This window comes from Podarcis vaucheri (genome assembly GCF_965113315.1).
Source record: "Podarcis vaucheri genome assembly, chromosome: 18".
Lineage (NCBI taxonomy): Eukaryota > Metazoa > Chordata > Lepidosauria > Squamata > Lacertidae > Podarcis > Podarcis vaucheri.
In genome coordinates, this window is record NC_138756.1 from 9,760,728 (window position 1) to 9,773,718 (window position 12,991).

Here is a 12,991-nt window from a genome sequence, read left to right on the forward strand (position 1 = left end):
TTCACACACATTCTACTCGTGTAAAAACACCAGGCAGGCCCCACAAATAACCCAGAGATGCATTTTAAAGAAAAGCACACATTCTACTCATGTAAAAACACCAGGCAGACCCCACAAATAACCCAGAGGTGCATTTTAAATAAAAGGACACATTCTGCTCATGTAAAAACACGCTGATTCCCGAACTGTCCGCGGGCCGGATTGAGAAGGCGATTGGGCCGGATCCGGCCCCCGGGCCTTAGTTTCTTCGTGGTCCCTTCCAACTCTATGAATACATTTTTTCCTCCGCTTCTTCAGACGGCTGCAGTTCCTGAGAGGCTCCTGCAGGCGGCGCTGCATGCCCGGGTTTATCTTTCTGCTTTTCAGAAATTGTGCTTCAAAGGAGACTTGCAGTCATTTGCTTCGTTCCTGCCTCTCCCCGAGTGCCTGACTAACCTCCCTCCCCCTTGCAGCCAATGCCATCTGCACGGCTATTTTGATTTTGCTTCTCTTCTTTTTTTTGGCGACGGTTATCACTCTGGTGTAAGGCTCCCGCATCTTATCTCTTCAGAGCGCCGTTACATAAGGCCCGGCTCAGAACTGTTCTCCAAGCAGCTGGTCCTGTTTCTCCCGCGACAGACTTTGCTTTTATTCTTGGATTTGCCTTGTCTGAAGGGCCGCAACGGCATGTTGAAACACACAGCAAGGGCCTGCGTCTCTGCCCCCCCCAACGCTCCTGGCGGGATGAAATGCGTGCCAAAATAGATTTAAAAGAGCCCCATAAACCGAGCTGGTCTTCCCTCCATTAAAAGCCGGCCCAGACAAGAACAGCTTTGCTCCCTGAGCGTTGGGCGTGTCTCCAGAGCATGTTCCCACCAATTTGGGGGGTGGGCGAGCTTGCAAATCCTCTGCGTTGGGTGGTGCCTTTAACCACACGATTCCTCTTCAAGAGTTCTCTTCCACAGCTTGGTTTAATAATAATAATAATCACAGTTCCTAAATGGAGCATTGTAGAAAAAGCAGCTTCGTGAGAATTTTTTTACGGTTGCAGGAAAAAGGAGCTAAGGGACGGGGTTAAACCCCAGAGCCTAGGACTTGCCGATCAGAAGGTTGGCGGTTCGAATCCCCACAATGACGGGGTGAGCTCCCGTTGCTCGGTCCTTGCTCCTGCCCACCTAGCAGTTTGAAAGCACGTCAGAGTGCAAGTAGATAAATAGGTACCACTCCGGCGGGAAGGTAAATGGCGTTTCTGTGCACTGCTCTGGTTCGCCAGAAGCGGCTTAGTCATGCTGGCCTCATGACCCGGAAGCTGTACGCAGACTCCCTCAGCCAATAAAGCGAGATGACCACCGGTTCCCCATATTACGAGACTACCGCTCTTAACCACTACACCACACTGGCATCGCCGCACGGCACCGGGGCGGCTCCTTGCCAGCTTCTCTCCGTTACGACCAGGGTCCTCTCCTCGCTTGGGACTGGAGCCAGAGGGAGGAGGCTACGGAGGGCGTTTTTTCCTCCCTCTCCCAGTGCAAAAAGGCAGCGTTACAAGGTGTGTTGAGTGGAGGCCGAGCAGGATCAAAAGCGCTCCTCCCTGGCCAAATTGGCCCGTGGGAAGGTGCCGGCGCCACCCTGGCAAGACCTGGGCGCGTTGTGACTCTCTTCCCACCCCGCAACAATACGTTCGAAACAAAAATGACTGTGTTTTGTGCGCCAGTTTATTAGGAGATGGAGGTTCATACGCGTTAGAAAAGCAACGAAGCAAAACACCGCTGTCTCCTAGAAAACCCTTCTGAGTTTTACAGGGCACTTCAGACTGAGCAAGGAGCCAGCGTGGGGCCCTCCAGTTGTTTCTGGAACTACAGATCCCTCTGTCCCTAACCATAGTCTGGGGCAGATGGGAGTTTGAGTCCAGCAGCACCCCAAAGTGTATGGCTGCCTCTGGAGGGACCCTTCCTCTCTCCTGCCCCCGCAGAGAGCATGGAAATGCTCCCCGAATTATGTGTTTTGTGTCTTCATACCATAATTTTATGGGGACGTGGGCGGCGCTGTGGGTCAAACCACAGAGCCTAGGACTTGCCGATCCGAAGGTCGGCAGTTTGAATCCCCACGACGGGGTGAGCTCCCATTGCTCAGTCCCTGCTCCTGCCAACCTAGCAGTTCGAAAGCACGTCAAAGTGCAAGTAGATAAATAGGTACCGCTCCAGCGGGAAGGTAAACAGTGTTTGTGTGCGCTGCTCTGGTTCTCCAGAAGCGGCTTAGTCCTGCTGGCTACATGACCTGGAAGCTCTACGCCGGCTCCCTTGGCCAATAAAGCGAGATGAACGCCGCAACCCCAGAGTCAGCCACAACTGGACCTAATGGTCAGGGGTCCCTTTACCTTACCATAATTTTATGTTGTGATTGTGAGCCACCCTATGGGTAAAGGGTGGCAAACAAATTTTAATAATTTTAATAATAATAATGATAATGATGATGATGATGGACGACAGCAACAACTCTGAACCCCTTTTTCACCAACTGCCTGGTACTTGACGCCTAACTTAAATGTTTCTCTCTGCCTCCCCTTTCTTTTCCAGGAATGCTTGAATACGAACCAGCCAAGAGGTTTTCGATACAACAGATAAGACACCACAAGTGAGTGCTTGAGGTTTCTTCTTCTTCTTCTGCTTCCTTCTATCTGATTGTGATGGGATTTTTCTTGTGGCGGTGGTTGGGCACGAAGCACTTCTTTGCTGCTTTGCTCGGAGGCAGCAGGAAGGAAGGATAAAAGGGAGCCGAGAGGGGAGCAGCGCTGGGTAATTTACAACCCTTTTTTTTAAAAAAAGAAGAAAAGCATCCCATTTGGTTCTTTAAAAAGCCTTCGGGGAAGCTTTCAAAGCTCGCTCGCAGATCGATAAAAAGTATGCAGTTGCTTTGGAGGAAAGGCTGCGTTGCCCTAGTAAAAGCCACAGCAGGTATGGAATTCCCCAGTAAAACTGTCAGTGGGTGGGATCCTGTGTACTAATAGAGAACTCTGTGTCCTGGCTGTGGATCCTGACCCGGAAAAAAAGTCTGAATCTGCACGCAAGTGGAAGAATGGGCAGCCATGGGAGGCTTCCCCCCCCCCAAGGTTTGCAGAAGGGCGAAATATATATACAGTGGTACCTCGTGTTAAATACTTAATTCGTTCCGGAGGTCCGTTCTTAATCTGAAACTGTTCTTAACCTGAAGCACCACTTTAGCTAATGGGGCCTCCCGCTGCCACTGCGCGATTTCTGTTCTCATCCTGAAGCAAAGTTCTTAACCCGAGGTACTATTTCTGGGTCTGTAACCTGAAGCGTCTGTAACCCGAGGTACCACTGTATTTTTTTTCAAAATATAGTCCGGCCCCCCACAAGGTCTGAGGGATGGTGGACCGGCCCACGGCTGGAAAAAGGTTGCTCTATGAGTCTATGGGACACGGGTGGCGCTGTGGGTTAAACCCCAGAGCCTAGGGCTTGCCGATCAGAAGGTCGGCAGTTCGAATCCCCGCGATGACGGGGTGAGCTCCCGTTGCTCGGTCCCTGCTCCTGCCAACCTAGCAGTTCGAAAGCACGTCAAAGTGCAAGTAGATAAATAGGTACCGCTCCGGCAGGTTGTTGTTTTAATTTACAGTGGTACCTTGGGTTAAGTACTTAATTCGTTCCAGAGGTCCGTTCTTAACCTGAAACTGTTCTTAACCCGAAGCACCACTTTAGCTAATGGGGCCTCCCGCTGCTGTCGTGCCACCGGAGCACAATTTCTGTTCTCATCCTGAAGCAAAGTTCTTAACCTGAAGCACTATTTCTGGGTTAGCGGAGTCTGTAACCTGAAGCGTATGTAACCTGAAGCGTATGTAACCCGAAGTACCACTGCATTTTTGAGGGGGGATCCCAGAAGGCAAAGTTCCCTTTTTCTTCCATCTTTCCCCTCCAGAAGCGAAGTCCCCATTCCGTGCCCACGGAGCATGCCCAGAAGAACGCCTCCGTCAGAACAGAGCATGCTCAGGAGGTGTGGAATGCTCGCTGAGCTGCTGGGGGGGGGCATGGAGAGCCAAGAGTAAGGGGTGGAATGGAATGTGAAATCCCTTAAAGGTAAAGGGACCCCTGACCATTACGTCCAGTCGTGACCGACCCTGGGGTTGCAGCGCTCATCTCGCTTTACTGGCCGAGGGAGCCAGCATACAGCTTCCGGGCCATGTGGCCAGCAGGACTAAGCCGCTTCTGGCGAACCAGAGCAGTGCACGAAAACGCCTGCCTCCAGGTTAAACAAGCATTTTGTTCAGAATATAGGGATCATTGGTTCTTGCAACCACCGATAAAAACTTTGCCACTGCTAATGTTCTAGCGTTTGTCCGGTCTTCCAATAGGAACCTGACATAGTGAGCCTCTGCTTTTCCCGGGAAAGGTACCAGCAAGGGTAGTATCAGTTCAGCCCTGGCTTGCTCATATTTCGCACAGTGCAGCAAAATAAGTTTTATGGAATCGATGTCTTGATCCCACGAGCAAAGTCTGTCCTGGTAGGGAACTCCTCTCAAGACTGCAGAAGGAAAGACGCTTAGTCTGGCTTTGGTGAAAAGCCTTCGATAGTTTGGCACTGTCAGGTTTTTAATGTAAGATGTTAACTTAAAGACATGTCCGTATTGCACTCCTACTGCCAGCGGACTACAGACCATACACAGAGTCGGAAGGGACCACAAGAGTCACCCACTTGCAATTCAGAAACCCCCACGGCGCTAAGATTTGAGAGTCTCTGTCGACTGCTCCTATGCAGAGAGCTTCCCCTGACCAGACCTTTCTGCAGGTTTCCAAGGTGCCTGTTTGCACCCGCGCCCACTGTCTCTGCTGTTTTTGGCTGTTCCCATTCCTCCCCCCCCTTCCCTCCACCCTCGTGTCAGCTCTTTCATGTCAAGCTAACCCAGCTGGAAATAAAGGGCCGTCCCCAGAGACCCAGCTGCGGAGAGGCTGTAGGCTGCCTGGTGCAGAGATCAAGCGCTGGCATGCTGAGGCCGCGCGTTCCCTACTAACTGGGCCCTTGCAACCTCCTCCCAGGGCTTTTACCATTGCTATTTTAGACTCTCTGCTGTCACAGCACTGCGCGGAGAGATGGGGCTCAACCCTTCCGTTCCTAGAGCTGCTCTTGCCCCAAAAACGAGGGCTGCAGAGACTCCAGCTTTCCCACCCACTGCCCTATCGGTTACGTTCGCCCCTGTTTTTACAGCTCTGTTGTTTATTCATAGGATCGCAGGTGTAGATTTGCAAGGGGCCACAAGCACACACACCACCGATCTGGCAAAACCACCCAAGGTGGGTGCGAAACAGGGCAGGCGGGGGCTCAGGGAGGGTTCTCCCCCAGTCTTACTTGGAGAGATAAGGGATTGAACCCGAAACCCTCAGGGCGTTGGACCCTTGTCATCCCTTACAATCCTACGATTCTGTGATCTGTGTGCAAAGCAAAAGCCATTCCCACTGTACCACATCACTTTTTTAAAAAGAAAGAAAAAAACTCAAGCCAGACCACAGCTTCCCACAAAGCAGACTGGGACGCGACAGAACAGCAAGCATTAGCAGCGCAGGTGGTCAAGACGCGATTTGCTCTATTTTAAGTCCCTTCTCTTTCCCCCACCTGCGTGTGCCCTACTTAACACAGGAGTAAAAAAAAAAAAAAGGTTTATACCCTGCAGGGAGATATTGATTGCAGCCCCCTCTGGGAGATTATATTCAAACATTTGCATATGCATCTATGGTGAGGATGAGAAGGAAAAGTGTGTGGGGGGGGGAAGGATTGCGACTGTAATTCAGAGTGAGGAGGCGAAGGAGAAACGAAAGAAGGTTCTCCTGCATTTTCTGGGGAACAGGAGAGAAAAATGGAACCACAGAAACAATTTGTGGGGGGGGTCCCCATGATGTGGCGCTGTGGGTTAAACCACAGAGCCTAGGACTTGCCAATTAGAAGGTCGGTGGTTCGAATCCCTGTGACGGGGTGAGCTCCTGTTGCTCGGCCCCTGCTCCTGCCAACCTAGCAGTTCAAAAGCAAGTCAAAGTGCAAATAGATAAATAGGTACCACTCCGGCGGGAAGGAAAACGGCGTTTCCATGCACTGCTCTGGTTCGCCAGAAGCGGCTTAGTCCTGCTGGCCACATGACCCGGAAGCTGTACGCCGGCTCCCTCGGCCAGTAAAGCGAGATGAGCGCCGCAACCCCAGAGTCGGCCACGACTGAACCTAATGGTCAGGGGTCCCTTTCCCTTTTACTGTTTTGAGAAGGTGGGAGCAGATGCATTTTGGTATCCTGCACAAAAAGACATTGAATTTTTTAATGTTCTGAGACTTCTTGAGATCTATGGATGAAGGGCGGTAGATTTCTCAGTAGTGGCGCCCGCCCTGTAGAACGCCCTCCCACCAGATGTCAAGGAGATAAACAACTATCTGACTTTTAGAAGACATCCGAAGGCAGCCCTGTTTAAGGAAGCTTTTAATGTTTTATGTTTTATCGTGTTTTTACTGTTCTGTTGGGAGTTACCCAGATGGTCGAGGTATAAATTTATTTATTAATATTAATATTACAGTGGTACCTCAGGTTACATATGCTTCAGGTTACAGACTCCGCTAACCCAGAAATAGTACCTTGGGTTAAGAACTTTGCTTGAGGATGAGAACAGAAATCGTGCTCCGGCGGCGTGGCAGCAGTGGGAGGCCCCATTAGCTAAAGTGGTGCTTCAGGCTAAGAACAGTTTCAGGTTAAGAACGGACCTCCGGAACGAATTAAGTACTTAACCCGAGGTACCACTGTATTCTAGATGGGAGTGTGTGTTGATGCCATCCTCCCACCTTCCAAGAAATGAAATGATAATAATAATAAAAATACACAGTCCAGAAATCCCAGCTGGAGCAGACGGGGAGCAAACGCTCAAGCAAATGACAGCAAATGGATTTAAAAGAAAGCCTGGCGGTTATTTTCTAGGAAATCCTTAACTCCCAGATGGCAGCTGCAGTCTTTGGGGGGGGGCCTGGAACAGCTGTAAAAAGAATCCGTCTGCTTCCCCTCCCAACACACGGACTCCCCAGATGCTGACCTTGATAGGAGACAATTGGTGGGGCTGATGTGATTAAGAACTCTGCGCTCCCCACCATCCCCAATTGGCAGATGGCTTCAGAGCTTTGCAGTGGACGGATGGGTGGAAAAGTAGCCTATCTCCCTGAGAAGAGCTGGAATAATAATAATAATAATAATAATAATAATAATAATAATAATAATAATTTATTTATTATTTAAACCCCACTCATCTGGCTGAGTTTCCCCAGCCACTCTGGGCGGCTCCCAATCAAGTGTTAAAAACAGTACAGCGTTAGATATTAAAAACTTCCCTAAACAGGGTTGCCTTCAGATGTGTTTTAAAGATAGGATGGCTGCTTATTCCCTTCACATCTGATGGGAGGGCATTCCCCAGGGCGGGTGCCACTACCGAGAAGGCCCTCTGCCTGCTTCCCTGTAACCTCACTTCTCGCAATGAGGGAACCGCCAGAAGGCCCTCGGCGCTGGACCTCAGTGTCCGGGTAGAACGATGGGGGTGGAGACACTCCTTCAGGTATACAGGACCGAGGCCGTTTAGGGCTTTAAAGGTCAGCACCAACACTTTGAATTGTGCTCAGAAACGTACTGGGAGCCAATGCAGATCTCTCAGAACCGGTGTTATGTGGTTCCGGCGGCCACTCCCAGTCCCCAGTCTGGAAGGAGAGAGCTAGCCGTTGCTGTTAGGTTTCTGGGGTGGTTCAGCCAGTAGAGCACGAGATTCTTAATCTCCGAGTTGTGGGTTCGAGCCCCACATTGGGCGAAAAAAAATTCCTGCTTTGTAGGGGGTTGGACTAGATGACCCATGGGGTCCCTTCCAGCTCTGTTGTTGTTGTTTAGTCATTTAGTCGTGTCCGCCTCTTCGTGACCCCCTGGACCAGAGCATGCCAGGCCCTCCTGTCTTCCACTGCCTCCCGCAGTTTGGTCAAACTCATGCTGGTAGCTTTGAGAACACTGTCCCACCATCTCGTCCTCTGTCGTCCCCTTCTCCTTGTGCCCTCCATCTTTCCCAACATCAGGGTCTTTTCCAGGGAGTCTTCTCTTCTCAGGAGGTGGCCAAAGTCTTGGAGCCTCAGCTTCAGGATCTGTCCTTCCAGTGAGCACTCAGGGCTGATTTCCTTCCGAATGGAGAGGTTGGATCTTCTTGCAGTCCAGGGGACTCTCAAGAGTCTCCTCCAGCACCAGAATTCAAAAGCATCCATTCCAGCTCTACAATTCTATGATTCTAAAATGCACTTCTTTCGCTGGCTGTGCTCTACCCCTTCCTCTCGCCTGGCTTTCAAGCCAGCAGCTCGCTGCCGCATTGCTTCTATATCGCAACAGAGGGTTCCTATCCCCGAGCACCCACCGCCTCCACTCCCTTCCCTTCCTTCTTTTCCTGCAGCTGGTTTCGGAAAAAACACGCGCAGGCCGACCCTCTTGTCCCCATCCCGCCCAGCCCGGAGACGAAGGACCGATGGCGGAGTATGACAGTGGTGCCTTACCTGGAAGACCTGCACGGCTACAACGAAGAGGAGGACGACGACGACTTGAAAGATGACTACTTGGAGGACGAGATCATCTACACTCAGGACTTCACCGTGCCAGGTAAGGGAGCCGGGAGGCGGCAGGGGATGGTTTACAGCAGGCCCATCCAGGTTTACAGCAGGGCTGGATTTAGGTTTGATGAGGCCCTAAGCTACTGAAGAGGGACGCGGGGGCGCTGTGGGTTAAACCCCAGAGCCTAGGGCTTGCCGATCAGAAGGTCGGCGGTTCGAATCCCCGCGACGACGGGGTGAGCTCCCATTGCTCGGTCCCTGCTCCTGCCAACCTAGCAGTTCGAAAGCACGTCAAAGTGCAAGTAGATCAATAGGTACCACTCCGGCGGGAAGGTAAACGGCGTTTCCGTGCGCTGCTCTGGTTCGCCAGAAGCGGCTCAGTCCTGCTGGCCACACAACCCGGAAGCTGTACGCCAGTTCCCTCGGGCAATAAAGCGAGATGAGCGCCGCAACCCCAGAATCAGTCACGACTGGACCTAATGGTCAGGGGTCCCTTTACCTTTACTTTAAGGTAGTAAATGCAGAATGAAGGGGCACTAATTGTTGTCAACACCCATCTGTCTCAAGAGACAATGGAGTGCGTCTCTGGGGGTGAAGCCAAATTGCATTTACAGCATCGAAGGGACTTCCCCGGGTCGCAAGCATGGGCCATGTGTCCGGAGGTCTTGGGCTGCCCAGATGGCAAGACCCCCCCTGTCAGCCTCAAAGACGGGGTCCGAAGGAAAACAGAGCAAGACATTTGGCACCAGTTTGGGTCAGGGCCAGATTTAGGTTTGATGAGGCCCTTACTACTGGTCATGGGGCCCTGTCTATGTCCAGCTGTCCTTTGCCAACCCCAAATTGTTGCTGTTTTTGTGTGTGGAATGTATGCTATATGGTAATTGATAGACCTAACAGATATCTCAAGCCACTTGCGCATGTTGCCATGCAACCAGTCCATGCAGAATGTAGGCACTCTATATATAGAAAGGAGCAAACCAGGGATATTTTAGGGAGCAGGCTAGCAGGCCGGGCCCATGACTTACATCCTAGGAGCCTACACAACACAAAACACTGTTGCTGGATGTAGGTTTTATTTCATTTGTTTTTTTATCATGTTTTGGAAATCTACATCCAGGTGTTTTTTTCCTTTACATTTTTTGGGGCTTGTTTAGCTTATGCATAAATCCGGCACCGGCTTCCAGGGAGAGATGGTCAACAAGCTTAAGAAGAGCTCAGCTTCAGTGCTTGGCTATGTTGTTAAGATGGCTTGCTTCGTTCTTTGCTATGCATTTTGCGTTTTTTACATTGCGATTTTGTGTTGCGGGCCACCCCCAGGATCTACAGATGTTGGACAGTATACTAATTTAAATAATAGCAACCGTAATATTGTTCAGGTCGCAGTGGAGTTCATAACCAGGGGAACGGCTTCCCTGCAGATGTGCTAGGGGGGCAGGGGATGAAAAATTACTTGCCTTCGTTGTGTCCCTAAAATCAGCTAGAAGGGGGGTGGCTTCCATCTCCAAGGTTTGCATTAATCATGCAACTAGCAGCTGCAGTTGCAATCGAAATTATTCAATTGCCCATTGCAAACCAGGTTTGTTATCAAAATCTACAGACCGTTTGCACTGAGCAAATGCCTTTTCAGCTGAATTTGGGGGAACGATTTGAAGCATCTGTCGCGTTCCGCTGTTTCGATTGCTTTCGTTTGATTTGCTCCTTTGCAAGCCGCTGAAATCTACACTTCCGACTTGGGTTGCCTGCCGCGTGCGTTGTCCAACCCTCCCTCCCTGATGGCCTCGTGTTGCGTTTTCCTCAGGTGACGACAGCGAGGCAGGGCTTAGAGAGGACGAGAGCGCAGATCAGGAAGGATATTTTGCACTCCTCTTCGGAGAAGGAGATTCCGCCGCCACCACCACCAGCTCAGAGGAAGGAAGGAAGCTTAGCTTAGATGGCAAGAGAGCTCAGGAAAAAGAGGAAGACAACAAGGCGGCTTGCTTTTCCACCAGCTAGGACCAGTCCCTGGCCTCGAACTGGGAATGGGTGGGCGGGAGGTTGTTGGGGAAAGAGCCCCTATTAAACAATAGGTGCCCCTCCAAAAATGCCCAGATCGCGGCCGGTCACCTTGCAAGTTCCTTGCCTTCTTGGAAAGTTAATGTATGTTCTTGGCGGCACTTCTCAGCGCCGCAGTTCCGTGCCAGGGTCCCTTCCTGGTGTTCCCCGGTCACAGTTTCCACGTTCTGCACACACCCAGAGCCCCAGCTCCCCTCCTGTGCCATGCCCTGCCAGCGCCCTTCTGAAATTTCAGGCCTCTACGGCTCCCTTTCGCCGTGCTGGCAGTCCTAGCCCGAAACCTCCGGCCGTGCTGGCGCAAAACGCCAACCCCCGCCTCTCTGCGCTGTGTTGGCGCCCTCTGTGGGCACCGGCGGCGGATCATCATCGCTGGGGCATTAATCTCTGCCGTTATCTGCCGCCCGTCGAATCAGCCGCATCCTGGAGAGTTGTCAGTCGGCGATCTTGACAACATGGTGGGTTGGCTTCTCCCTTCCTTGGCACACCCACCCACCCCTGGGGAACAACAGCTCTTAAAAAGTTCTGCCGCCCCCACCCCCTTTTATCCAGATTTATTGTTATTGTTGCTTTTAAAAGGTTTTCTTTTCCGGAGAAAAGCTGTTCTTTTCCGGCTTCCGTGACCTTTGGTTTAAAGAGCGAAATAAAAAGCTTTGTTGCATTTTGAAATTCTCCCTTTTAAAATAACGTTTTCAATCCGACTCTTCGCTTTATAAGTTTTGCAGTTCGGCTTACGGCAGGGTCGGTTATCCGCCGAAGAATATCCCCTGAGTTTTGTATGATCTTCCCAAACGCTCGGAAGGCATAAAAACACACACCGCTATTTTAAAAACCAGCTCAGAACGGGTGCAAAATAATCCCGAGTTCCCAAACATTTTGTGGCCCAGTGGAAAGAACCTTTGCGAGTGGAGCAAAAACCTCTGGGTCTGTGGACAGTCAGAGAAGGCAGTGCAAGGCTTCCTGACAGGTTAGAAGAAAAGGTAAGATTGTGCCTGCGGTGCAGAAAGTCGATAGGTGGGTTTTTCTCTCATAATATTGAAACTCTGGGGTCATTCAGCACAGACCAAAGAAAATGTCATTTGCACAGTGCAGAGTTCATAGAAAAAGAGAAAGGGACCCGAGGGTCATCTATTCCAACCCCCTGTAGTGCAGGAATTTTGGCTAAAGCATCCATGGCAGATGGCCACCCAACTTCTCCTTTCTTGTCACTCTGAAGCCATGGATTCGAGTCCTGCCTTCCAGAGCAGGAGAAAACAAGCATGCTCCCTCTTCCGTGTGACAGCCCTTAAGATATTTGAAGCGTTCAGCTGTGGAACTCCCTGCCACAGGGGGCAGACATGGGCCGCCGCCTTGGATGGCTCTAAAAGAAGACCGCACAAATTCGAGGAGCACAATCCGTAGCCAGGACAGCTGCTCTGCCCCTGCGGTCAGAAGCACAATACACATCCAGGAGGCTAAGTTCGGTCAGAATTGGGTACGCACTCCCAGCCTTAACGCTAAATACATTTCTTCTCCTAAAGGGTAAAGGGACCCCTGACCATTAGGTCCAGTCATGGCCAACTCTGGGGTTGCAGCGCTCATCTCGCTTTATTGGCCGAGGGAGCCGGCGTACAGCTTCCGGGTCATGTGGCCAGCAGGACTAAGCCGCTTCTGGCGAACCAGAGCAGCACACGAAAACACCGTTTACCTTCCCGCCGGAGCGGTACCTATTTATCTACTTGCACTGGTGTGCTTTCGAACTGCTAGGTTGGCAGGAGCAGGGACCGAGCAACGGGAGCTCACCCCGTCACGGGAATTCGAACCGCCGACCTTCTGATCGGCAAGTCCTAGGCTCTGTGGTTTAACCCACAGCGCCACCCGCTTCCCTATTTTCTTCTCCTACCTCACTACAAATAAAAGCTTGGCGGGGCACGAGGGTGGAGCCCCAAGATTTCACCCGCTTGGGCAGAATTCCTTAAATTAGATCTAAAGCACGCGGCCAGGGTTCAGGGGGTTGAGGAGGAGGAGAATACAAACTCCTTGACCTTACACGGCCCCTGCACTAACATGGAATTGGCGGAGGTTTTAACCTCACATGCCATTGGCTTTTCCCACCCGAGATACCTGCTTGGGCAGAACAGCCGTCAAGCAAAACAGTTGCGAGGGACACCGGCTCACTCGCTGTCGCCCGTGGAACTGCTTTTAAGAAATAAACACCTGAGGCAGGGTACCGCAATATTGAAACAGCCCTTGCCATCTCCGCAGCTACGCGAGCTACGGGAATCGATTCCCTTCCGGCCCCTCGGGGTGTCCTGCTTTCCAAAGTCATGAGGTCTAGCAACTTGGGAGTCAGGGACTTTGCTTGAGGCAGCTGCTGCGA

The 12,991-nt window shown here is 51.4% G+C and overlaps 1 protein-coding gene across 2 annotated transcripts in view; it reads left to right on the forward strand.

Moving 5' to 3' along the window:
- STK11 (serine/threonine kinase 11) overlaps positions 1 to 12,991 on the forward strand; it is a 46,066-nt gene that overhangs the window by 22,072 nt on the left and 11,003 nt on the right. Inside the window, exons 7-9 of one of the 2 annotated variants that reach the window (XM_082206527.1) lie at positions 2,556 to 2,613; positions 8,430 to 8,632; positions 10,382 to 11,301. In XM_082206527.1, coding sequence (XP_082062653.1) covers positions 2,556 to 2,613; positions 8,430 to 8,632; positions 10,382 to 10,575 — 455 coding nt within the window. In that variant the 3' untranslated portion in view covers positions 10,576 to 11,301. Of the gene's footprint in view, positions 1 to 2,555; positions 2,614 to 8,429; positions 8,633 to 10,381; positions 11,302 to 12,991 lie in introns of those variants that run through there. The other variant, XM_082206526.1, reaches the window with a different exon arrangement.